Source organism: Oncorhynchus masou, chromosome 5 (genome assembly GCF_036934945.1).
Source record: "Oncorhynchus masou masou isolate Uvic2021 chromosome 5, UVic_Omas_1.1, whole genome shotgun sequence".
NCBI classification, from domain to species: domain Eukaryota; kingdom Metazoa; phylum Chordata; class Actinopteri; order Salmoniformes; family Salmonidae; genus Oncorhynchus; species Oncorhynchus masou.
The window spans coordinates 50250860-50277671 of record NC_088216.1 but is presented as its reverse complement, the minus strand read 5'-3'; the positions used below and the strand labels follow the sequence as shown (position 1 = coordinate 50277671).

Sequence of the window (26812 nt, the reverse complement as noted above, 5' to 3'; positions counted from 1 at the left end):
GTGGGCATGCAGGAGGCAAAGGTACATACAAGAGAACAAACAAAAACGAATTTCTGCAAATAAATGTTTAAAGTGTGTGTGCCGTGCACGTGTTGGATCTTGCTGTCCTCTGCCTATGGAGAGTGCTCTATGCTTCCTGCTGGGGTGTCACTGTCTATAATGTGTTATGCTGGGCTCTCCATGCTTGCTGTTGAATACTGTAGCTAAGGTGCTGGCCTGCTCAGGCCAGGGTTGTGAGCCAGAAGCCAGCACAGCGAGATAGAGAGCAGACTATATCAGCATCCCCCCCTCACACTGTGTCAGCCCATATAGATCACAAGCCTCATTACATTAAATCATCTTTTAGAGACTCAAGTCACAGTAAGCCACTGTGGCACTGGTGTGGCTCTGCTGATGTGAGGGCTTTGGAGATACAGGCGTTCAGTAGCTACACATAGTAGTACAAAACTATCGATGATTACTATGCAAAGCTGTGTTAATATTCCTATTGGTAACCTCTTCAAATATTATAGTGTATAGTATAGGCTTGGGCGGTACACCAAATACACCGTATACCGGGGTATTTGGAAATACCGTTGAAACTATTTATTTATTTGAAGTTTTTCAATAAATGTATATTTTTTTAGCTGCTTAAATAAATACCTGCAGTCAACTTGTGCAATACTTTAGGAGATAAAGCAGATGATGTTCTTCATTTCACCCGTCACATTATTTTACATTATGAAGCTTACCGCAGTTCCCCAGAACAGTTGATCCAGTCATGTGTTTGTTTGCAAGTAGCACAACAGCAGAAACGGGAGCAGCTGAGTACAGCTGTGTATTGACAGGGGTCGCGTTTTATATTGAAAGTCAGTGTTTTTTTGCTTCAATAGAGTAAATCGGGGATGTGCAACTATAGTTTTCCTTCACAGAAAATACATTAGTGCAACACATTCGGGAGAATTTTTTTATTTTATTTACATCAGAAGACAACAGAAGCGCAATGCTATTTGGCTGGCAGCCACACAAGTAAATGAGTTTACTTTGAAAAAGCAAGATCTTTTTTTGTAAAAACAATGCATGGCCATTATATTTCTAACATTGAAATAATAATACATTTCCTAAAGTTTTGCTTAAAGTTAATATTGCATTTTACAGGAGAAAAGTAGGCTGGCTACACAGAGAAAAGTAACTACACATCAATTAGAGCGTTGTCTGCCCATAGAATGACGGTTCGTGAATTCTCATCTGAGTGGAAAAGTGCAACTGAAGCACAAAATGTGTCTGATGAAAGGCAGAAATTACAATAAGAAGCATTTTACATCTGTGTTAACAAAAGGCAGCAAGATATCACTTACGCATTTGACATTTCTTTTCCTGTGTGAAAAACGCAGAATTGTGTTAACCAAGTAAGAAGCTGAATTAATAAAGTGACGGGGCATCATATTGTGTTAGCTTTCTGCCGTGTTTGAGAAGTCAAAGCCCTTCGTATGAGTTAGTGGCAGCTGTACAAATATCTTCATTTAATAGTATTTTTTCTCCTCTGCGTTCTCAGACAGTTCTCATTCTCTTCTCTGAGCAGAGCAGGTAGGCCTGTTGCCCTGGCGAATCCAGACTCCACACAGACACAGCGTGTACACATGCTGCTCCAGAGCCAGTACTGTTCTTCCTTCTAACAAGCATGCGTCAAAACTTTGTTAATTTGCATAATGTCGCTTGTTCATTTTCGCTTGTCCAAACTCACCAAAAATTACATTCCGTAGCTCCTACCTATATATGTATAACTTTATGAGCTGGATTGCCTGTCTATGCAATTCGTTAATTTTCTTTGGCATTCATTAGCTTACTTAGCTAGCAGCCTCCATGGAAATTTGCTATTACTTGTGCTAACCTTGTTAGCATTCTGGTAACAGATGACCAATGGGCATTTATTGGAACCCCTTGTGTACAAAGCCGGTAATACTGTATATCCCGGGATGAAAGAAGGACGGTATGACGATATGAAAAGTGCCCAACCCTAGTTTGATATGCTGCTTAAAGATACACTTAAATCAATGGCAATGTGAGACTGCAAAGGGTTCTACATTGCGTGTTATTTCAGGTTAAATTTAGCCATACGCCATTAACTCATTATTCCACTCAAGAGGTATTTTGATTATAATTGAAGAATGCTGACCAAAAATGACTGGCATTTTCCCTCATTCTTTGACTTCGAAAACGAGCATAGTTTCAAAACCGCCGAAAGCTTGTAATTCAAAGAATGTGTGCCATTTTAAAATGACAAACTTGCAGAACAATGTGTCGATCTCAGAAGGCTGCCCTGACCTACATCCTATTCTCCATCCTGTCTGCCTAAATCAGCCAGACATGCATCTCGCGTCTAAAGGCTCCTACTGCAGCTATGAACACACACACACACACACACGGACATTCACTCACACGCATGCAGACAGAGAGAAACACATGCAGCTCTGTAAAATCCAATGACTCACTTACAGCGCAGTTAGTAGCACAATACAAATATCCAAATAATAATGTAAAAAAACAACAGTATTCGAGATTTTAGATTCTGTAGATGAACAGATGGTCCACAGCATTTCCATAATGTGGTGATGAACTGATCTTTTCTCTTGATTCCCTTAACAGAACCAGTCCAAGTGATTAAGCAATATGGAGATCATGATTGAACCCCTCCAAGTCTCCAGCTTGGCAGCCTTTACCCATCATGCACTACCCAGCAAACAGACAGGAAGTCTTTAGAAAACGCATCAATGAACCAGATTATACTGCCCCTTGCATATAAAAGGCACTTTTGTTTACTTCTCAATGGGGTTTTTGTATTGATGAATAAAGCAGCACAAAAATAGCAAGTGTGTGTGTGTGTGTTAGTAAAAGTGTGTGCCTTCTATTTCTTGGCCGGCTTGCTGGAAATGTATCCCTTGTGGTCTCCATGGCTGCCTGGATAAGGAACCCTGGATGCATCTCCACTAGCCTGGCCCAGAGTTCCACTTCTGTGTTCCACTTCTGTGTTCCGTTCCCTCCCAGCAGCCCTTCTGTTTATTAGCATAATGGGTTGGAACAAGGGCAACTTTTGAGGTTACGTCTCAAATGGCACCCTATTCCCTATGTAGTGCGCTGGTCAAAAGTAGTGCACCACATAGGGAATAGGGTGCCATTTGGACCACAATCAGAGTCTCTCAATAAACAATTAATAGCCTTGGCTAAGGTGTATGTAAACTGTATGTAAGGAGGGTCAGTGGGGAAAAAAATGACGGTCCTGCTGCCAGCCAGCCTCGCTACCCCATGTGTAAAAATAGAGCATCAAACAACATGATTTCCTCTTATTATGTAAACGTAATACTTCCCGCATCCAACTATCAGTTTATGGGTAATTTATAATAAATGAACATCTAAGTGGAAAATCAAATAATGGAGGGTATTCAATGGGTGCATTCCAAACCAGTGGGAGTGGAACATTTTTGGAATCTCAGATTGTTCTGGCAATTCTCATATTGGATCTGCATTGGGAGGAAGGATGTTCAATATGCTTTTTACATTTGTATCACATTTTAGGCCCCTTTTAGACCTATACATGTTTCCTGTAAGACCTTATGAACAGGTACAGACAACATCTTGGTGTTATTATAATCTTTATAGCGTTCTCTCAAATATGTATGTTCTCTCAAGTATGTCTATATTATAAAATACACATTACACACGTTTATTCAACATTACAAATATTAATCTCTCAAAACTACCCTGTTAGATTTTTTCTTTATTTTTGGCATATTGTTTATTAAAAATATACTCTTCAAACACGTCAAATTTCCAGAGGGGGCTCTGTACTTTTAACACTGAAAACCAATCACAGCCCTCCTTTAGAATTGCATATTCAGCATATCACCAGCAGAGGGAGTTCCCTTTGAATCCATTTTCAAATCAAAGTTTGTCACACACAGAATACAACAGTGAAAAATAACAGTAGCGAGGCTATGTACAGTAGCGAGGCCACATACAGGCACCGGTTAGTCGGGCTGATTGAGGTAGTATGTACATGTAGACATGGTTAAAGTGACTATGCATATATGATAAACAGAGTAGCAGTAGCTTAAAAGAGGTTGATGGGTGGTAAGTGGCGGGACACAATGCAGATAGCCTGGTTAGCCAGGGGAACTGGTTAGCCGGGTCAATTGAGGTAGAATGTTCACGAATGTATAGTTAAAGTGACTATGCATATACAGTTTAAGTCGGAAGTTTACATACACCTTAGCCAAACACATTTAAACTCAGTTTTTCACAATTCCTGACATTTAATCCTCGTAAAGATTCCCTGTCTTAGGTCAGTTAGGATCACCAATATATTAAGAAATTGAAATGTCAGAATAATAGTAGAGAGAATGATTTATTTCAGCTTTAATTTCTTTCATCACATTCCTAGTGGGTCAGAAGTTTACATACCCTCAATTGGTATTTGGAAGCATTGCCTTTAAATGGTTTAACTTGGATCAAACGTTTTGGGTAGCCTTCCACAAGCTGCCCACAATAAATTGGGTGAATTTTGGCCCTTTCCTCATAACAGAGCTGGTGTAACTGAGTCAGGTTTGTAGGTCCCCTTGCTCGCACACGGTAATTCAGTTCTGCCCACAAATTCTCATTGTCCATTTGGAAGACCCATTTGCGACCAAGCTTTAACTTCCTGACTGATGTCTTGAGATGTTGCTTCAAAATACCTACATTTTCCTGCCACATGATGCCATCTAGTTTGTGAAGTGCACCACTCCCTCCTGCAGCAAAGCACCCCCACAACATGATGCTGCCATCCCAACCGTGAAGCATGGGGGTGGTGTTCTTCGGCTTGCAGGCCTCCCCCTTTTTCCTCCAAACATAACAATGGTTGTTATGGCTAAACAGTTCAATTTTTGATTAATCAGACCAGAGGTAATTTCTCCAAAATGTATGATCTTTGTCCCCATGTGCAGTTGCAAACCATAGTCTGGCTTTTTTATGGCGGTTTGGAGCAGTGGCTTCTTCCTTGCCGAGCGGCCTTTCAGGTTATGCCGATATAGGACTTGTTTTACTGTGGAAATAAATACTTGTGTACCTGTTTCCTCCAGAATCTTCACAAGGTCCTTTGCTGTTGTTGTGGGATTGATTTGCACTTTTCGCACCAAAGTACGTTCATCACTACGAGACAGGGCGTCTGGCTGCGTGGTCCCATGGTGTTTATACTTGCATACTATTGTTCGTACAGATGAACGTGGTACCTTCAGGCATTTGGAAATTGCTCCCAAGGATGAACCAACTTCTGGAGGTCTACAATTTTTTTCTGAGGTCATGGCTGACTTCTTTTGATTTTCCCATTATGTCAAGCAAAGAGGCACTGAGTTTGAAGGTAGGCCTTGAAATACATCCACAGGTACACCTCCAATTGACTCAAATGATGTCAATTAGCCTATTAGACGCTTCTAAAGCCATTACATCATTTTCAGGAATTTTCCAAGCTGTTTAAAAAGCACAGTCAACTTAGTGTATGTAAACTTCTGACCCACTGGAATTGTGATACAGTGAATTATAAGTGAAATAATCTGTCTAAACAATTGTTGGAAAAATTACTTGTGTCATGCACAAAGTGGATGTCCTAACCAACTTGCCAAAACTGTAGTTTGTTAACAAGAAATGGAGCCGATATTTAAGTTTTGGGAAAACCATAATTTACCATAATTCCGTTACCAAAGTTTGCATCTGCACTGTTCTACTAAAATAGTTTTTGTAAAAAATGTCAGTGGAAATGTTAAAAGTAGTCCTTGTACATAGAGTTGTATGGTTTGTTAAACTTTGAAATGTTTTTTTTGTTTGGCATACAATTTAAAAAGTGTAAAAAGAGAGTAAAAGCGTAATTCTGTTATCATGGAAATGCCCAAGAAGCATTTCAAACATCCTTCCTCTCAATGAGGTATCTATGTAATAATTGCGAGAACAATCTGAGATAACAAAAATATTTTCCGCTCCCGTTGGCATGGGATCGACCACATAGTGCAACACTTTTGACCAAGGCGCATATAGGTAGGGTGCCATTTAGAATTCACTCTATGAGAGGATCAAAATGACTGTTTAATATTATAATGTGATCAGTGTGATCAAGATAATAGCCTCATGATGTTTGCCTTCTCTTCCTAGAGCCCTAGCTCTAGTTATTTATGGATCAGTAAAGGCTATGGAAGGATGGTACTCTGTGCAGTTTGTGCACGGTTCTCTGGATGCTGCAGGCCTCTACAGAGTTACAGGACGGCCCTTGAAACCCATACAGAATCGATGCACAGGTTGCACCTCCGGAAGTTGTTATAATTACTGTTTAAGTCTATGGAATGGTGTGAGAACCATGAGCCTCCTTGGTTTTGTATTGAAGTCAATGTACCCAGAGAAGGATGGAAACCAGCTGTCCTCCAGCTACACCATGGTGCTACCCTACAGAATGCTGTTGAGGCTACTGTAGACCTTCATTGCAAAAGTGTGTTTTAATCAATTATTTGGTGGCATGAATATATTTAGTATACTTTTGTCTAAAAAGGATAACTTTATTGTTGAACTATTTTTATGAAATTCACTGAGGATGGACCTCCCCTTTGTTCTCTGAGGAGCCTCCACTGATCTACAACTATGCTCTAAAAGCTGCAGTCTTGTAGGAAAGGTGAATAAATAGCTATATTTTGGTAACATTGACTTTACTTCAAGCCTGCAGGTATAATGTATTATAATGTGTTGTACAAATTACTTGTCATAAGCATGTATGGCTCGATGTTTCCATCTTAGAATTAAACATGTGCTCTGTTTAGTTTAGTCAAGTCAGGCATTACTGTAGATTAGAGTTTTTTTTATTTTAAATTGGTAGCTAATGTATTTTGCCAAAATGACTCAGATGTTCCAGAGCCCATAGCACAGTCAATTAACTCATCTGCTGTTGAATGCTGGGCCAGGTGTTTGTTATCCTCAATAAAAGCTCAGTGGCTACAGCTCTGGACCCAACTATGAATTACCCCCAGAAACCGGTTTGAAACCACAGCGAAATATGAAAAACAAAAAAGAAAGCCTCAGAGGGGTATACCAAAAAGCAGGATTATGGAGTTAGCCAGCTCACTTTTCTAAAATATTCTGACAAAACATTTTATTTTGTAGAAAGATAAGCTTGAAATGGGCATGGTCTAATTGATTTAACAAAAGGAAAGACATTGAATATCGTTTTCAAACATCATTTTGAGCTATAGTTTGAGCTAGACTATTTGTTACATTGTTTTTTTTTTCCATTTGGTTCGGTTGGTTTCACATTGTCAAATGTCAAACGAACCAAAATTCCTAAACAAAAACCACGTGTCCATGCAAGTTATTTGTTTATTGGACAATAACAGTAAGGATAAGTCCATTTCTTATTATCATGAAGCTTGTGTGTCCAATGTTCATATGTGACTGACTGGCTCGATTCAGTCTTATGCAGCAAAATTTTAAATTGTGTTTTTATTTTTTATTTTTTACATTGGATGAAAATAGACTCAGAGCTAGAAAATCGTATATCAGTTGAGGAACAACGGGAAAGTAAAAAAGTTTCTTTACTTCTAATTTCGTGGGATCCAATTGGTAGTAGTTACAGTCTTGTCTCATCGCTGCAACTCCCGTACAGACTCGGGAGAGGCGACGGTCGAGAGCCATGCATCCTCCAAAACACAACCCAACCAAGCTGCACTGCTTCTTGACACAATGCACATCCAACCCGGAAGCCAGCCGCACCAATGTGTCGGAGGAAACACCGTACACCTGGCAACCTGGTCAGCGTGTGCTGCGCCCGGGCCCACCACAGGAGTCGCTAGTGCGCGATGAGACAAAGATATCCTGCCGGCCAAACCCTCCCCAACCCGGACGACGCTGGGCCAATTGTGCTCCGCCACATGGGCCTCCCGGTAGCGGCCGGCTGCGACAGAGCCTGGGCTCGAACCCAGAATCTCTGCGCCACCCGGGAGGCCCTGCTTTGAAAGTTGATCAACTTTTGAGAAAATGGCCCCTGAATGTTTTGGTGCACCTACTGGAGAGCTCTTATTTGTCTACACACATTCAGAATCATTCACACCCTCTTTAAGGATTCCATCTATCTCTTTAAGGATTCAAGTGAAGCCATGTGCTAAACAGAGTGAGTACGGTAGAGTACTAAACAACCAAAGATTTCAAGACTAAACACTGGTTATACTACGTCTATCGACATGTCTGTAAAACTTGTCGCAATGAGATCATGAACATTCTATTGTTGTCCAACATCAAACGTGTCTTTGTGAAAAACTATAAAACACAAAAACACAGCAGCCTGGTGGTCCAAAATAGCATAACTTATGTATTTTAACACTAACAAACCCATCCGTTTTAAAAAATTCAATCTAGCAAACTGGGCAACTTTCTAAACAATGTTTTGGTTAGATTCTAGCTTATTAGCTAGCTAACATTAAGTTAGCTGGCTAGCCAGTTCAAATAATGACCATGTCATATAGCTGACAATGTCTTAACTTTAGCTCATTTGTATTCATTATTACAAGAAAATAAACTCTCAACAAGATCCTTATTTACAAGTTAATGGCGAGCTAATTACAGAAAACAGTTGATGGTTGTGAGTGTGACAAAATAAAAGCAGGGCATTCTACTGGAGAAATGTAGAACTTAGACACTGTCTTGTTGGGCTAAAGTTATATCCCAATTTGACTTTAGTGCAGGTCATGTTGTTCTTCACATTACAGTCTCTGGTAAACACACACTATATAAAATAAAATCAAAGTGCATTTGTCACATGCACAGGATAGAGAAGGTGTAAACGGTACAGTGAAATGGTTACTGGCATAGTATTTTGTTTAGACATGTAGCTAGCGAAACAATGAACCATAATCCAAACTCATAACGTTACTACCCTGCATGAATCTGCAGGTAGCTAAAGCTAACCAACTAGGTTCAATGTTAGTTAGCTAGTTAACTTTAGGCTATAATACTAGCAGTGCAAATGGCTCTAAGATACTAATAATATTACTACACAGCCAGCTAACTTTAGCTAGCTAGCAGTATGCTTTAACTTGCAATGAAAAACGACTAACAAAATTAGAAACTTATAACATCTGAAAATGTTGTTGGCTATATTCTCTTACCCGTCCGTATACATGGATGAGTGCTTCTCCCTCTGTCACAGATACCATGGTTGCTCTTAGTTTGAAGATGTAATCCGGAGACAGCCATCTGCATATCCATCTGCATATTTGTAAAAGGCTGAATTTACTCCATCTCCTTAGAAATCATACTCTGCTTCCACCGGGCATTCCACTGATTTCAAAACTCAGTTCTCCAGAAAGTCAAGAGCATTAGCAACACTTCATATCATGCCCTCCATATCACGCAGTTCATGATATCATTAAAAAAGCCACGTTAGAAAGCATGACCTACACATACTGAGCAGCTTATGTTATAGACAGAAGCATGCTGAATGGCAGACCAATCCAAACTCATCTCTTGGCATGTCCAGCCCATCAATTATCACAGTCAATCATGGCTAGTGGGAAGGTTCCTACCTTTTTCCAAGGCTAAACCAACTAGGCTCGTAATTTAACACTTTAATTTGTATTTACAGATAATATACAAGTTTTTTTAAATTAAGGCACATGAATGTTCACATGTTCCAGAAGGCATTTCTGCCTCCAAAAAAAATGCATTTTGATTCAAAAAAATGTTTACGTTGAAATGCCTCGCCTGTTAAGTAGTGACGCTAAGTATGTCTAGTTTCCTGAAAGGAGTCACATATTACCTTCGCTTTGGTCTTCCAACATGTTTGAGGAAACTGCGCAATAGCCTATGACTGCGATTTGACTAGGCTGTATTCAGTAGCCTATATCCCTGGTATAGTCCCCATCTCCCCTAATCTGCATAGGATGCACTCATAAATTCACATTTTAGTTATCAGTTGCCACCTTCATCCGCCATTCCAGACATTTGGGAGATGGGACTCCTGTATCTGCTTAGTCAGCCTTTGAGGACGTGTGGCTTTGTAATTGGATTTGTCCGTCTCCTAGACTGGCTGCCTGCCAGGGTTTGAGAGCCCAGTCTACCCTAAATTTTCACATAACCTTGGTTGGGGGCCCTAACCGGGTGCTGTCAACCGGAGCCAGCTGAGCCTGAGACTCGCATGGGGCGTCACTGAGGGAGCATGCAAGGCAGAGCAACACTACCCGCTAAATGTGCTGCTAGTCACAGAATGTTTCAGAGCTCTCAAGTTATGATTTCATCAAATGTTCACAGTCAAACAACCAATAATAAATGTGCAACTCTGGTTATGTTCCTGTGTTTGGTCCAGACTGCATTCTCACTGGCAGCGAACAGCACCATGAAAAGAATTTAAGTCGGACAGAGACCACGCTTTTTGAGAGAACCACAGTGATTTGTTTAGTGCAGATAGAGCAAACCGAACTAAGGGGTAAATGCACCAGAGTTCCGAAAAGAAATGCAACAAACCATTTTAGTGTGAAATTCCCTTTTGTTTAGCTTTTTTTAATGAAGCATAAAATCAATAGTTATTTCTGGTTGCTTATCAAAGTTAGCTGGCTAACTCACTGATCCTGCTTTGTGCTAAGTTCATGGATATGTACAGTTGTTGTTTCACATCGCACAGACGCACGCAGTTGGGATTTGTGTGGATATAGTTACATGTATTCTTTTACGCAATGCAGGTGCTACCGCAGCAGGGGTGCTATGGTGTAGATATACAGCTACAGGAAAATGTCCTAACATATACCGAGGCATTTTCCCAATTAGGAGGTCATTTCTATCACAATGGCCATAACCAGTGTCTCTATAAATATATCTATTACTGTAATAGCAGACACCTATTCCGTCAGTTCAGTGTTTTATTCCCCTCTGTAACACTGTCCATTAGGTAGGTAGCAGATACATTTAGAGCGGGGACTGTTAATAATAATAATAATAATAATAATAATAATAATATTATTATTATTATTATTATTATAATGCACCTCTCCCTCCCCTCTCGCGGGATGTTCCCTGATTCTGGACAGGGGGGGGGTTCTGGGCTTGTCTCTCTCTCTGCTGTTTTCCACGCGTGGCTGGTCACATGCCACCTTACACAGGCGCACACTCCGACATCAGTTGGCACAAAGCAAGGCAGTTTCCTGTGAACGCTCGTCTCGGGTGAGCCGTAATTGCTATGGCATGCCTTTACACACCCTTTGGTTGAATTCACAAATGCATCTCTATGTCTCGCTGTAATCCTCCAATGTCTCTCACTCTGTGGAAACAAATGGCTTTAATGAGGGCATCAGCATCCAGCCAGTGACAGGGGCAGAGACGGACAGCGATAGAGGTCGACAGGAGGAAAGGGTGGCGACAGACAGACTGGGCTCAGCTATGATGGCCATAACAATCACCTCACATCGATTTCCTATGTCTAGATGTGTCTCGACACACAATTCTGCCTTAATCTGTAGCTGATTTTTGCAATAAGCGCTGTTGTTATTACCATAGAAGACAAACGCAGAAGTGCAGAAGGGGAGAGAGAAAAGGGAGAGGGGTGAAAGGATATCACACAGGGTGGGTGGAACATGGGGTGAGGGGGTTGGGGCATTATTACTAGCCTGGTCCAAGATCTCTATGTGCAGTCTTGCCAACTTCTATGGTAATTGTCATGCCAAACACCACAGGTGTTTACAAGACAGACAAAAAAAACAGATCTAGGAATCAGGCTACATTATTGCTTACACTCATGATCGCATGACAGTGAAAGGTCAAAGCATTTTTTCTTCATGATGAATACTGATTAGCAGAGGGGCGTCAACCAACCCAGAAAGTCAAGGAATGCAGATCTACTGCAATAAATGTATTTTACGGTGGAGACAGAGAGGAGGAACACAAGCTACACACACACACCTTCTCATGCTTCTTCTCCTAGACTGATCAGATGAAATTAAACTGCAATAATGTCTTCCTCTGTGACTACTGTAAATAATAGGCTAGCATACCTTCACTTACTAACACATTCCGTACCATACTTCAATGCCACACAGGGACGGACTAGACATCTGGCATTTCAGACAAATGCCAGATGGGCTGGTCCATTTTAAGGCCTGTGGGTCTGTCTAACTTGTTTGTTTTTTTTGCACACAATTATCACTATCTGGCTAATTGTTTATGCATCAAATTAGATCAAACCAAATGAAGCATTTAAGCATAAGACCTAAATGGACGGACTCCAAATGAGTCCAATGACAGAGGGAGGGAAAATGGTCCATGATCCAGGTCAATCAAACCTCATTCAGTGGGTTTTACTTTCCAGTTGAGAAGGAATGGGGGGTAGAAGGGGTAGATGAGGGTGAACAGCAGTGCCTTGCTGCAGTGCATCTAGAGGTTTGTTCAATGGCCTGTGACTGAGTTGTAGTCGAGCTGATCCACTGAGATTCTTTCAAACGCATGGAAATGTTAAAAGATTGAAGTGGAACCCAGCTGCAAACACATCAGAAACTGTTTTCTCAAGTCTGGCTAGTATAGCCAGCTACTATTGGACATGAATATGAAAACAGGCTGAGTAATTCAATAAACATTCGTGCACAGTGTCAACCATACATACGCTCATACAAAGACATCAGTAGCTATGCACAGAACAAAGAACTGTGGTCTATTCCAGTCTGACCTCTTTACCTGCTGGATAAATCACACTGTATTGTACTATACTGTATATTAGGGCTCCCGAGTGGCACAGCAGTCTAAGGAACTGCATCTCAGTGCAAGAGGTGTCACTACGGTCCCTGGTTTGAATCCTAGGCTGTATCACATCCGGCTGTGATTTGGAGTCCCGTAGAGCGGCGCACAATTGGCCCAGCGTCGTCAGGGTAGGCCATCATTGTAAATAAGAATTTGACTTGCCTAGTTAAATAAAAGGTTAATAAAAATATCCATCTGGAAATAAAAAATGATTGGTAATATTATTCTAATAAATTTACTGGAATAAACTCGCCAAGATGCTTCAAGGACTAAAGACATTTTAACACGTCTTGATCATTTCATGAGTAAATTTGATTGTCTGTGTAAAGGAAACTTCTGAACTCTTCTTCATTAACATTTTTCACACATGACACTATTAATGGAGGTTAGTGTCGGTTAATTCTGACAAATACCAATAGTTGACACATGCTTCATAGGAAGTGACTAGGTTAATGAGCGGTTGGACAACATACCACACACACCACAGCCAGTGTCATGACAAGGTAAATAATGAGGTCATCGGTCACGACCTGTCAACGCAGTTATTATAGGTTTAACAGCATTGACTCTTCGTCATGGTTACGGAAAGTTGGTTGGTCCTTCAACACTCTGTTCAAGTAGTGGTGCATGACTCCAGGATCTTTGGTGCACGACTCTTGCTCGACGACCAAAACACGCTGGAATGGATACGTACACACCACCTCATTATTGCAGTCTCCTACTAGGAAGACTACATTTGCGTTTTAGAGGACTAACATGAGCATGATGCTGCCCATTTCCTCATCGACTTAGCCTACAGAAGGCCTAATTTTGTTTGAATATAGAAGGTGATCTTGTAGGAACTAGACTTTTTCAGTGATATTTCCGCTGTGCGCAGCCTTGACAGATCCCATGGGATGATGCTGCACACTCACAGTCATGTCAAAATGATAATAATAGGCCATACACTGACAACTCGAGCTTGGCTGCCAAACGTATAGGTGTCCCCATTAATATTTAAAATTGATGAAGTGTGATCATAATTTTAGCGATCCATGGTAGACGTCCCTCCTAATAACAATGCCCCCATCCTGCTGATTTGAGCTGCTGAACTGCATTTGCATTTAACATGCGTTTATGGATGACAAAGGGAACTTTGCCATTTCCAAAAAGTTCATTGATAGCCCGTACTTTAGTGAACTTGTACGAAACATTGCAAGCCAAGAAATTGAGAGATACAGCATTGCAATAGCCTATACATATTTTGATTACCAATGCACGGTTCTGACTGCCTGCCTGGGAGCCGACATGCCTACCGATGCCTGGCTGTGCCCCCCCCCCCTCGCTAGCTCTCTCTTTGCTGTAAAAGTTGCGAGAGTTAGTATTCTCAGAAGTAGCCAACGGCAACTAGCTTTCTCAATTGCAAAAATACTGATGCTTGACACCCAGAAATGGGGGTCGACAGGCAAGGATTCGAGGAATCGATTATTTTGGAGTCGACTCCCCACCACAATTTTTTATTTTTTATGTTAAATAAAGGTTAACTAGACACGTCGGTTAAGAACAAATTCTTATTTACAATGACGGTCCACCTCGGCCCTCCCTAACCCGGACGACGCCGGGCCAATTGTGCGCCGCCCTGTGGTATGTTCAAGTCAAATTCTCCCAAGTAAGTAGCCTCGTTCCAGATCTGTCTCTCCAACTCATATGGTCAATGTTGGAGCCGTGACACTGACCGAAGGAGTTGGCAAGACGGCACAAACAGATCTGAGACCAGGCAACCAAGAAAGAATCTATGTCCAGAAATCTGCTGCAGGTCTGGAAATAGACAGCAATAAAGGGCTGCTGGCTGACTGCACCACAGTAAATGTTGTTTAGTCAGCTACCTACTCAGCACTATTAGACCCCGATGCCAGAGTATAGCCCTTATAACTCCCAACTGAACTGATCCCAGACAGCCTTGCAAATGAGCTTAAGCTGTCAGCTTAAAAGCTTTTCCTGAAACTGAGACGTCCTCTCAGCTGTGATGGCCCTATCGCAGTCAACACACGCACTGCCGTGAACACACGCGCACACCCGCACGTACACAGACATGTATGAACGCAGGCATCGACACACATGCATGCACGTGCACACACACAAAGAGCCAACCAAGACTTCCGCAGACGACAGCAACATGCCGCAGCGTGTAGCTCCATTTCTCATTAAAAAGCAGTGAGAGCAGCTTCGTTTCTTCATGATGCACTATGGTCATAGCCTGCTCCAGGGGGGATGAAAGGGTTTCAGCGTTTGCTCTTTGCTGCAAGCACAGTCTAAAATTAGTTAAAATATTTCAATCCAAGTAGGATAATACATGTGTCTGGCATCTGCTTGACACATCATCGTACCCTTGAGTTGTGAGCAAAGATCACTGCATTTCTTACTTCAGTACAAGGTAGTGTACACTACAAGGTAGTGTACTGACAAAAAGTGTGGGGGATGTTGTTTGTTAGGAACATGTCTAACAGAGGGGCCCCATTGTGGCATGTATCAGACTATTTAGTTGTGGAATCCATCAGCCACTTGTCTTGAGAGCTATATTGCCTGCCTTTTCTGTTTCTTCTACAAACAGGTTGGCGGGTAGAGGATTGTACATGTGGTCCGGTGCAGCTTGGTTGGTAAGAGAATGGCTATAGCAATACCAAGGTTGTAAGTTCATTTGTTGCAGAAATATCTGCCAAATAAATCGGTATCTGCATTTTTTGGTCCTCCAATAATCAGTATTGGCGATGAAAAATCATAAAATCGGTCGAACTCTAATACACACTTACTAGTTCTCTCTCAATCTCGTCCATGGGTTTTGGTGGTCCCATCTTCTACAGTCACAGGTTACGTCCCAAATGACACCCTAAAGTAGTGCATTATGCAGGGAATAGGGTGCCATTTGGGATGCATTCACATACTGTATTTAGCATCAGCAGAGAGACACTAAAACCATTTCATGGTTCCATAATTCATGCTGACAACATACATTATTTATGGCGTTTCTGAACTGTTTGCTGGGAGAGAGAGAGAGATTCCCCAGTCAGACCCTCTATGGTTCCAGGACTAACACATTTTTATTTATGAGTGTCTGAAAATTAAAGATGATGTAAAATGAACTTACTCCGGGGCCAAACATTATACAACGTTATTGATTAAAAAGGACATCCCTGGTTCTTTCACTGTCTCCTCATGACATCTCGCCGAAAGCTCTCTTCTCATCGCTTCGAGGCAAGTAACACTGAAACATGCATGAGAGCTTCAGCTGTTCCGGACGACTGTGTGAACACTCTCCCCGCAGCCGATGTGAGTAAGAACTTTAAACAGGTCAACATTCACAAGACCGCAGGACCCAATGGATTACCAGGACGTGTACTCTGAGCATGCTCTGACCAACTGGCAAGTGTCTTCACTGACATTTTCAACCTCTCCCTGTCCAAGTCTGTAATACCACCATAGTCCCTGTGCCCAAGAACACTAAGCTAACCTGCCTACATTACTACCGATACATAGCACTCACATAGCCATGAAGTGCTTTGGAAGGCTCACATCAACATCTTAACCAGAAACCCTAAACCCACTCCAATTTGCATACCACCCAAACAGATCCACAGATGATGCAATCTCTACTGCACTCCACACAGCCCTTTCCCACCTGGACAAAAGGAACACCTACATGAGAATGCTATTCATTAACTACAGCTCTGCGGTCAACACCATAGTGTTCTCAAAGTGCGTCACTAAGCTAAGGACCCTGGGACTAAACACCTCCCTCTGCAACTGGATCCTGGACTTCCTGACGGGCCGCCCCCAGGTGGTGAGGGTAGGTAACAACACAGCCGCCACGCTGATCCTCAACACTGGAGCCCCTCAGGGGTGCGTGCTCAGTCCCCTCCTGTACTTCCTGTTCACTCATGACTGCACGGCCAGTCACGACACCAACACCATCATCAAGTTTGCCAATGACACAACAGTGGTAGGCCTGATTACCAACAACAAGACAGCCTTTAGGGAGGAGGTCAGAAACCTGGCCGTGTGGTGAAAGGACAACCATCTCTCCCTCAATGTGAACAAGACAAAGGAGATGATTGTGGACTACAAGAAAAGGAGGACCGAGCACGCCCCCATTCTAATCGACGGGGCTGTAGTCGAGCAGGTTGAGCGCATCAAGTTCCTTGGTGTCCACATCACCAACAAACTAGCATGGTCCAAACACACTAAAACAGTCGTGAAGAGGGCGTATTGCCACTCAGGAGACTGAAAAGATTTGGCATGGGTCCTCAGATCCTCAAAAATTTCCACAGTTGCACCATCGAGAGCATCCTGACTAGTTGCATCACTGCCTGGTATGGCAATTGCTCGGCCTCCGACCATAAGGCACTACAGGGGGTAGTGCGTACGGCCCAGTACATCACTGGGGTCAAGCTTCCTGCCATCTAGGACCTCTATACCAGGCGGTGTCAGAGCAAGGCCCTAAAAATGGTCAAAGACTCCAGACACCCTAGTCATGGACTGTTCTCTATGCTACCACACAGCATGGGGTACCGGAGCACCAAGTCTAGGTCCAAAAGGCTTCTTAACAGCTCCTATCCCCAAGCCATAAGACTCTATAACAGCTAATCAACTGGCTACCCAGACCCCTCTTTTACGCTGCTGCTACTCTCTATTATTATCTATGCATACTCACCTTAATAACTCTACCTCCATGTACATATTACCTCGACTAACCGGTGCCCCCACACATTGACTCTGTACCCACTGCATATAGCCTCGCTATTGTTATTTTACTGCTGCTGTCTATTTGTTACTTTTAATTCTCCATTTTTTACTTAACACTTATTTTTCTTAAAACTGCATTGCTGGTTAAGGTCTTGTAAGTAAGCATTTTACTGTAAGGTCTACTACACCTGTATTCAGCGCATGTGACAAGTAGCATTTGAAAAGATGGACATTGAGTCGTTCCATATGACTTCAATCACTTTCTGACTCTACCCCTTTTGATTTGAACAAACTTTCCATATATGTTTGCCCATGGTAGAAGTGGTCAGAAAGTGACTTTTTGGACCTAAAATGCCAAAATATTCAGGAGAGAGGTGCTCAATATTGACCCATGTTGCATACCTTACCCCTTCATGAGACATCTGTCTTCATCACTGGAAAATATAAACAGTTACGCTTTCAAATTATTTATAACTTACAAACTGGGTCGTCAAATGAGAAAAACACAATTGTATTTTTTGTTTGTTTAAAGTCAATTATCTAAAAATCTAAACTCAGATATTTTTCATGATCAAATATGTTGTAGAAAAAAAACATATTTTACAAAATCTGAGGTGTTTGTCTTGTGCCCACCATCGATTGAGACACAGCATACTCTTGAATACAGGGTGGGTATCATGTTTTTGCTGATAAATGTACTAACATGTGAATACAATTAAAAATGTCTACTTTCAAATGGTACCACAAAGATGGTTGGGGGTCCACACATCACAGAATGTTGACTTAAAGCTGCAATATGTAACTTCCATGGAAATGTGAGTTATAGATTTGTCCGTCTCATTGAAAGCAAGTCTGAGAAGCAGTAGATCTATTCTATTTCCACAAATGTTATGCTTCCCGTTTATTAAAATGTTGTTTTTGCATCTTTTACTTTCGGTTTTGTACACCAGCTTCAAACAATTGAAAATACAATATTTTGAGTTATGGAAAAGATATTTCACAGCCGTTTAGATGGTACAATGATTCTCTTCACCAGAGGTATTGAACTCTTACCCTATGCGGTCCAGAGCCTGCTGGTTTTCTGTTCTACCTGATTATTAATTGCACACACCTGATGTCTCAGGTCTAAATCAGTCCTTGATTACAGGGAAACAATGAAAAAAATGCAATGGAACCGGCTTTGAGGTCCAGAGAAAAATGTTTGAAGGCTCTACACTGTGCTTGCTTGTTTTGTCACATATACTGACTATTTGAACTTCAGCAACCAGAAAATGGAGGGATTTCTGCACATTGCATCTTTAAGTTGGAAAACCCATTGTTATAAATTAAACTGTCAATCCTCCATAAGTTATTGAAATCCGAGCAATCTATACTGAACAAATGTATAAAAAGCAACATACAACAATTTCAAAGATTTTACTGAATTACAGTTCATATAAGGAAATCAGTCAATTGAAATAAATAAATGAGGTCCTAATCTATGGATTTCACATGACTGTTGATACAGATATGCATCTGTTGGTCACAGATACTGTAGTTTTTTGGTCAGTATCTGCTGTGACCACCATTTGCCTCATACAGTGCAACACATCTCCTTCGCATAGAGTTGATCTGGTTGTTGATTGTGGCCTGTGGATTGTTGCCCCAATCCTCTTCAATGGCTGTGCAAAAGTTGTTGGATATTGGCGGGAACTGGAACACGCTGTCATACATGTTGATCCAGAGCATCCCAAACGTGCTCAATGGGTGACATGTTTGGAGTATGCAGGCGATGGAAGAACTGGGACATTTTCAGCTTCCAGGAATTGTGTACAGATCCTTGTGACATGGGCCCGTGTATTATTATGCTGAAACATGAGCTGATGGCAGCGGATGAATGGCATGATGATGGGCCCCAGGATCTTGTCACGGTATCGCTGTGCATTCAAACTGCGACCGATAAAATACAATTGGTTTGTTGTCCATAGCTTATGCCTGCCAATACAATAACCCCACCGCCACCATGGGGCACTCTGTTCACAACATTGACGTCAACAAACCGCTTGCCCATACGACCCTATAAACGTGGTCTGTGGTTGTGAGGCTGGTTGGACATACTGCCAAATTATCTAAAACCCATGTTGGAGGCAGCTTATGGTAGAGAAATTAACATCCAATTCTCTGGCAAAAGCTCGGGTGGACATTCCTGCAGTCAGCATGCCAATTGCATGCTCCTTCAAAAATTAAGACATCTATGGCATTGTGCTGTGTGACAAAACTGCACATTTGAGTGGCCTTTTATTGTCCCCAGCACAAGGTGCACCTGTGTAATGATCGTTCTGTTTAATCAGCTTCTTGATATACCACACCTGTCAGGTGGATGGATTATCTTGGTAAATGAGAAATGCTCACTAACAGGGGTGTAAACAAATGTGTGCACAAAATGAGAGAAATAAGCTTTTTATGCTTATGGAAAATTTCAGGGATCTTTTATATCAGCTCATGAAACTAACATTTTACATGTTGTGTTTATATTTTTGTACAGTTTAGGTAATACAATAGACATTCGCATTCAATTGGACATTTGACAGTGGATGGACCAGTGGCCATGTTTCTGATAGTAATTGGGAATTAAATGTTCAATTGAATTTATATTTAAAGGGTGTACCAGCTAAAACGCAGTTGTCTGAAGAGAGAGGTCTATTCTATGAATTATATTTATATAATTGAAATGACACCCACCCTGTATTCTAGAGCATGCTGTGTCTCAATCGATGACAGGCACAACACAAACCTTTAAGATAATTGACGTTAATAATGGTAAAAAAAAATGAACAAATTTTTTTCCACTAAAAAATCCCAAGATATGAGAATATTTTGATAACCCTGTTAATAAACTTTAAATAAAGAGCATCTCTATCTCCTGAATGTTTTGGCATTCAGGTCCAAAAAGTCACTTTCTGATCATTTCGACCTTGGGCCAACAGGTATGGAAGGTTTTGATTAAATCAAAAGGGGTGCAGTCAGAAAGTGATTGAAATCATATGGAACAACCCCATTATTAGAGGAATTATCCTACTGAAATTACCCTAACGTGAAAAGGTGGTGATGCATCATCATGATGATCCACTGCAATGGTCAGAGGGCATGACCTTTAGTCTCTGAAACACTAATGCGGTCTTCATAACCAAGTGGGAAGGTGATATTTACCACATACAACTCGTAAAAATCAACTTGAACACCCCTCCAACTCGTAATTACTGGTGGGAAACTCATCTGTCATCCGAGCTTCTTCTCCTCCCACATGCTGACCTCTGACATCACCTTCTTCGGAAATGACCTCGATTGCAGCGTTTTTGGCAGTTAAATGTAAAACATTAGTTATAAAAAGCAATCTACTAATATGGTTTTTGAACACCTTAATGTGTTTATAAACATCACAGCTGTACTTTTAGTTTATGGTTGACGGGGCTAGTTGACAATTGGCGTTTCTCAACGAGTTCAAAGCACTTGAATGCATCCAACTGGTATTTACGACGTCACAGCTGGTAATTACCACCGTCCAGCTTGGTTATGAACGCAGCAATCACATCCGCTCCTATCGACCTGGTCTGATTGGTCAAAATACCAGTTAGTGAAAAATATATCAGAATTTGGCTGCCTATCTCAATGTATTAAATTATCTACAATGAAGACAACCTGGCCTTGCTTGAGAGACGAGCTATCTGAATGAGCGGTGCTGCTGTCCTTAACCTCTCTCACACACGTTATAATATTTCCCTTGTTAAGGATACATTCACAATAACTTTCGTCACATATTGTTTAACATGTTAATGCTGCATAATGTGGTGTTATGCATTTTCACTATTCTGTCGGAATGTCTGAAGTATCCATACATCAGTAGACCTACTCACGTAAAGTGCATTGTGCGGAGATTTTACCCAAATTATGTTGAATAAGAGTTATCTGTTGGAAATGTATGTTTATTTGGCTACTGGGACCTCCTGACCATATATTCACAAAAAACGGCCCAAAATATTCGCATAAGAAATGCCTCTGTTCAAGATAAACTAAAAACATGCTGTTGGTGCCATTAATGTAATTCACTCTCGAATTACAAGTTATGCAAGTGTCTACTCCACCGTTGGGTCGTTCGCGAAATGGTGAATCACATAAAGAGCCGTTCATTTGGCTCCCTGATTTGCATACTGTTACTGTTTTTTGTGTTGTTTAAAAACGATTATCTGCAAATAAATCTAAATCATTCTCTGAATATGGTGATTCCTCGCAGCAGAAACAATAAATAGTAGCGAGAGCACGTCATTCTGGTCCACGTTCATTTTTGCAGTGCATAGAAAATTCGTACTTCCCCTTTTTTGCAGGCAATATAATACTTTGGCCAGGTAAAAAAGTATTTGAACATGCATATCACGATCTGACAACATCGTAGCCTACTTTAGGGGTTTTAAATGAGAGCTTTGCAGTTTTTCATGGCTCTATGTCGATTTTCAAACATTTTGAATGAAGACCATCAAAACACAAGCAATTAGATTAGGAAATACCAACCTTTCACTTGAGTCTCGTAATCCCCAATAATCTCCTTGTCCTTCTTGACTCTCGTATGAGATGACATGATTCTTTAGGAATAGATGACGGAAACCTATACACCTCGCCTCGCGACACCACAAAGTATCCTAGCCTACAAATCTCTTCGGCAAAGACCGTCAAATGCGTGAAGCAGGGAGGGCTACATGCGTTTCAGAGATTTCCAGGGTCTCAAAATGCACTTGAGGTTGTACAGCGATCAAGGCGACGTTGAACTGGTTAAAAGGTGCCAAACAGATCTGGACAACTCCCCTCTTTCCTCAACATAACATTTTTGAATGTCCCAAGAACAACACAATATGAAGAATCCAAATATATTACATTTGGTAAATGATATGTTTCAATATAAACACTGCCTTGCAGTGGGGTGCATGAGCAAGAATCGCATCGTGCAATTTTCCATACGCCTTTCCAGCCACCCTTTTTCTAGCGAGGTCTCTGTCTGCTGCAGCAAGAGTTGGATGCAAAAGTGATCTCAGACTCCTCCCACACACCCCTCCCCTCCCCTCACCCACACTCCCACACTTACGCACATGCAAAGGATCATTACAGTACAGTGGTTATGCACGTGGTGACAAAGCAATTTAAGAGTGTTGCTGATATATGGTGACAGATTTGAAAATGATGAGATTGAAAGAGGCACATCATCGTTAGCACAGACACTGGTGACCTGGAAATTATGGCGTAAAATACCTACATTTGCAGGCTGCTTTATAGACACCAATGCAGCCCTCTGAATACAACCCTCATAACAGAAGAGAGGGCTATACTGTTGTAGGCCAATTATAATATCAACATTGTTTAAATGTTGGATAATATTTGTATGTTTCATAATTCAACAGCCTTGGCAGTCATAACTTAACAAACATTGTCAATGACACAGAATTAATGTTATTATTATTGCTATGACTAAACGGAAAGATTAAAGGTTTTTCTTGTCTCTCTGCTGGAAGGTATTATTCAGCAAGCCAAGCATGAGCCTTCATTGTGGCTGAATGACTCACATTTCTTCGTGGCCTTCATTCTAAAGGCAGAGTTTGGAGATGAGATTTACCAGTAAAGCAAGATTACTTTGCACTTTCCCAATTCTGTGTCATGAGTTGTTCTTTTTTTGACCATTGCTGATTGTCAAATCCTCGTGCACAGGATCATATGTGGATATATGTGTACAGACATGTTTAACATATTTTGTATTGTCTGAAGGTTTGTGTCTACTGATAATATGTGGAGTTTGCTAGAATTGCATTCCTGCATGGTATAATATTTAACTCCGGGTAAAGGTATTCACGGTAGGTGGCAGGTAGCCTAGCGGTTAGAGCGGCGGGTCAGTAACTGAAAGGTTGCTGGTTAGAATCACCAAGCTGCCAAGGCTCTGTCAATGTGCCCTTAAGCAAAGCTTAAGCAAGGCACTTAACCCTAATTGCTCCTGTAAGTCGCTCTGGATAAGAGTGTCTGCTAAATGACAATATATATATATATTTTTTTTTTAAGTCTTATTTTTAATGTCGTCCAAAATAAACAGTAATGCACTGAAGGGTTTCACAGCAAAGGAAAGGATCGAAATCAGAATGCTACGTTGACAGTGGCACTGTATACTGTATGAACTCGTATGGTTCCAGAGTGGTATTTCTAGAAGTGAATTCTTTCAGACACTTGGAAACAGATATTAGCCTGTGGCAGCCATCAACAGGACTTTGAACTTAGCCAAGATGCAAGATGTATCACCATGCATTTGCAAATACCATTTTTGTGACTCTTGAAGGAGAATCTTCTCTTTTCCAAACCGGGGGAACCCCCAAACTCTTCTAACTCAACTCTGATCCCAAAGGCATTGCAGCGAAGGAGCCTGGGAAACGATAGCATCATCGCTGTTCTTGAGGCCCAACAAGGCTCCATTGTCCATTTCTCATTCAGTGGCTGCATCCAAATGTAAACCTATTCCGTATTTTGTGCACTACAGTACCTTTAACCAAGACCCATAGGACTCTGGTCAAACATAGTGCACTATTGGGATTAGGGTGCTATTTGGGACGCATTCTGAGTAATTCATTCATTCATGGGCCTCTTTGGGAGAAATGCTGGTCAACCTCTACTGTAATAAGTGTTTTAAGACCAGTGATGTAAAGTACTTAAGTAAAAATACTTTAATTTACTACTTACGTTGTTTTTTGGGGGATATCTATACTTTTCTTTACTATTTGTATTTTTAGCAACTTTTAGTTTTACTTCCCTACATTCCAAAAGAAAAGAATGTACTTTTTACTCTATACATTTTCCCTGACACCCAAAAGTGGCTTTTTAACCAATTCAAACATCCCTGGTCATCCCTACTGCCTTAGATCTGGCAGAATCACTCACAATAAATGCTTTGTTTGTAAATTATATCTCAGTGCTAGAGTGTGCCCCTGGCTATCCGTCAATTAAAAAGTATGAAAACAATTGGGCCGTCTGGTTTGCTTAATATAAGAAAGTTGAAATGATTTATACTTTTATTTTTACTTTTGATACTTAAGTATATATTAGCAATTCCACTTACTTTTGATAATTAAGTATATTTAAAACAAAATACTTTTAGACTTTTACTCAAGTAGTATTTTACTGGTTGACTTCCACTTTCACTCGAGTCATTTTCTATTAAGGTATCTTTACTTTTAGATTAGGTATGACTCTCCACCAATGAGCTTTTTTGGAAATTCAAATTATTATTATTATTATTATTATTATTTTACATTTAACCTTTATTTAACTAGGCAAGTCAGTTAAGAACAAATTCTTATTTACCATGACTGCCTACACCGGCCAAACCCAGACGATCATGGGCCAGTTGTGTGCCTCTCTATGGGACTCCCAATTGCGCCATGTTGTGATACAGCCTGGATTTAGGGAACAATGGAAAGGGAGAGGGGGGTACCTAGTCTGTTGTCCAACTGAATGTATTCAACTGAAAAGTGTCTTCCACATGTAACCCAACAACCCCTCTGGATCAGAGAGGTGCGGGGGGCTGCCAACATCCACATCTTCAGTGGATTAACTGCCTTGCTCAGGAGCAGACAACAGCAAGGACAGATTAAGCAAGAATTTGACAGCTTGTAATTTTTTCAATTACAGCCAGGCTCGGGTAATATGACAACCTTTAACCCCTGAGGTGGGCCATTCGAGACACCCAGGCTTTTAATGACTGACCCTGAACTGACCCCTGGGACAGTAACACTGATAGATTAGACAAACGGAAACACTGCCAGATGTAGATCACTTTAGGTTGAAAAACTATGACAAAGACACAAGACTGTAATTTGTCTCCTCTCCTTTCAGTATGGGGTGGAATCTGTCACGTTTACATTAACGTTACTATAGCACTGATTTGATGCTGATCTATCCACGGTATTATTGAGATTGAAGTCAATAACTTTTCAATCAAGATTTTGTAGTGATAACTTTATTACTTGGATTTCCTCGTAGGAAATATTAAGCATAGGACACAATCAAAACAATTCTAAAACAGCAGATTGCCGAACATTTGCTGGGCGTATACATTTTCCTAGGTGTGTAGTAACCTCCTCTTGCTGTGCTACGTTCAGAGTTGAATACAGTGTGCACAATGCACATTATACCAAACACAGTACATTGACCAGCAACGGTTCACTGCAGACACAGACACATGTTCTGCTCTTATGAGCCCACCCCTTTCCATGACTGCACATAACCGCATTAAGTGACAGTAGTATTCTTCTTCACTGACAGTGTTATCTCGGGAACCTCCACAGGGCCTCTTAGCAAAGTGTAATACTATGTCTCAGTGGCAACCGGCCTCAAAGTCAACTCGGTTACATTTTAAATAGCTCTCCCTATTGTATTAGTGCTTCATTGACTCGACTGTTTGAAGATGTTCCAAAAATAAGTTCTAAAAATATAACATTTTATAATCCCAGTGTACTTTTTGCAATGTCAACGTTTGCTGTGATTGCTCCAAAGAACAAAGGAATTGGGTGTTGTCTTGTGGGAATAGTAGACTCTATTATATCACCATATTATCACATGTCTAAGTCCTTGCCTTGCTATAGGTTTAGGCTATCTATGAATCCCTTACTTCCCTCTACATACAGTAGTCTTTATCATACACAAGTTTTTCATCAGCGTATGTAATTGATTTCCTGATATTGATTTGGGGAAATTATTGATGTGGATAAAAAGCAAGACATTTCCCAGTGCCCTACTGTATGTCAGTGCTGTACGTGCTTACATAGCCAGCCATTATCAGTCAGCCCTCTGCTGAGGGGAGAATACACTCACAGAATATGCTTTATGTGGAAACTTCTGCATGACAAATGCGCACAGCACACAGGCCAGTGGCAGAACATACCACAGTACACACCACAGTACACTCAGCCGAAAACAGAACCTCAGCCAAGGAGTCTAAAGAGGATATCTCCCACTCTATGTAAATAATGTTGCTTTTCACATATTCAAACTCATCTATATGTGTGTTTGAGTTGAGAAGACGTGTCCATGTTTATGCTGCTGAGTAGTTAGCAGGATTAGGCCTTTATGTAAACAGATATCAATTTTCAAACTTGCAAGTGTATTAGGGAAGTGAAACTACAGATGTAGCATCTTAATTTGGCCACTATTTTGTTTCTTGGTATGTTCCTGCATTGCAGGAAATGCAAACGTATATTGTATTGAAGGTTTAAAAAGGCTTCTAACGATTGTCATTTACACTTTAAAATGGCAGGCTTGATTTGTCCTT

General features: G+C 41.0%; 1 protein-coding gene across 5 annotated transcripts in view; it reads right to left on the bottom strand.

Annotated features, from left to right (window-relative positions):
• The window catches only part of LOC135539765 (SLIT-ROBO Rho GTPase-activating protein 3-like), a 64324-nt gene extending 41810 nt beyond the window's left edge, over positions 1-22514 (bottom strand). For 4 of the 5 annotated variants that reach the window (XM_064965870.1, XM_064965868.1, XM_064965871.1 and 1 more), the window contains exons 1-2: positions 22027-22109; positions 9150-9249 (exon numbers count right to left, since the gene is read on the bottom strand). In XM_064965870.1, coding sequence (XP_064821942.1) covers positions 9150-9249 — 100 coding nt within the window. In that variant the 5' untranslated portion in view covers positions 22027-22109. Of the gene's footprint in view, positions 1-9149; positions 9250-22026 lie in introns of all 5 variants that reach the window. The other variant, XM_064965869.1, reaches the window with a different exon arrangement.
• Between the last annotated feature and the right edge of the window lie 4298 nt (positions 22515-26812).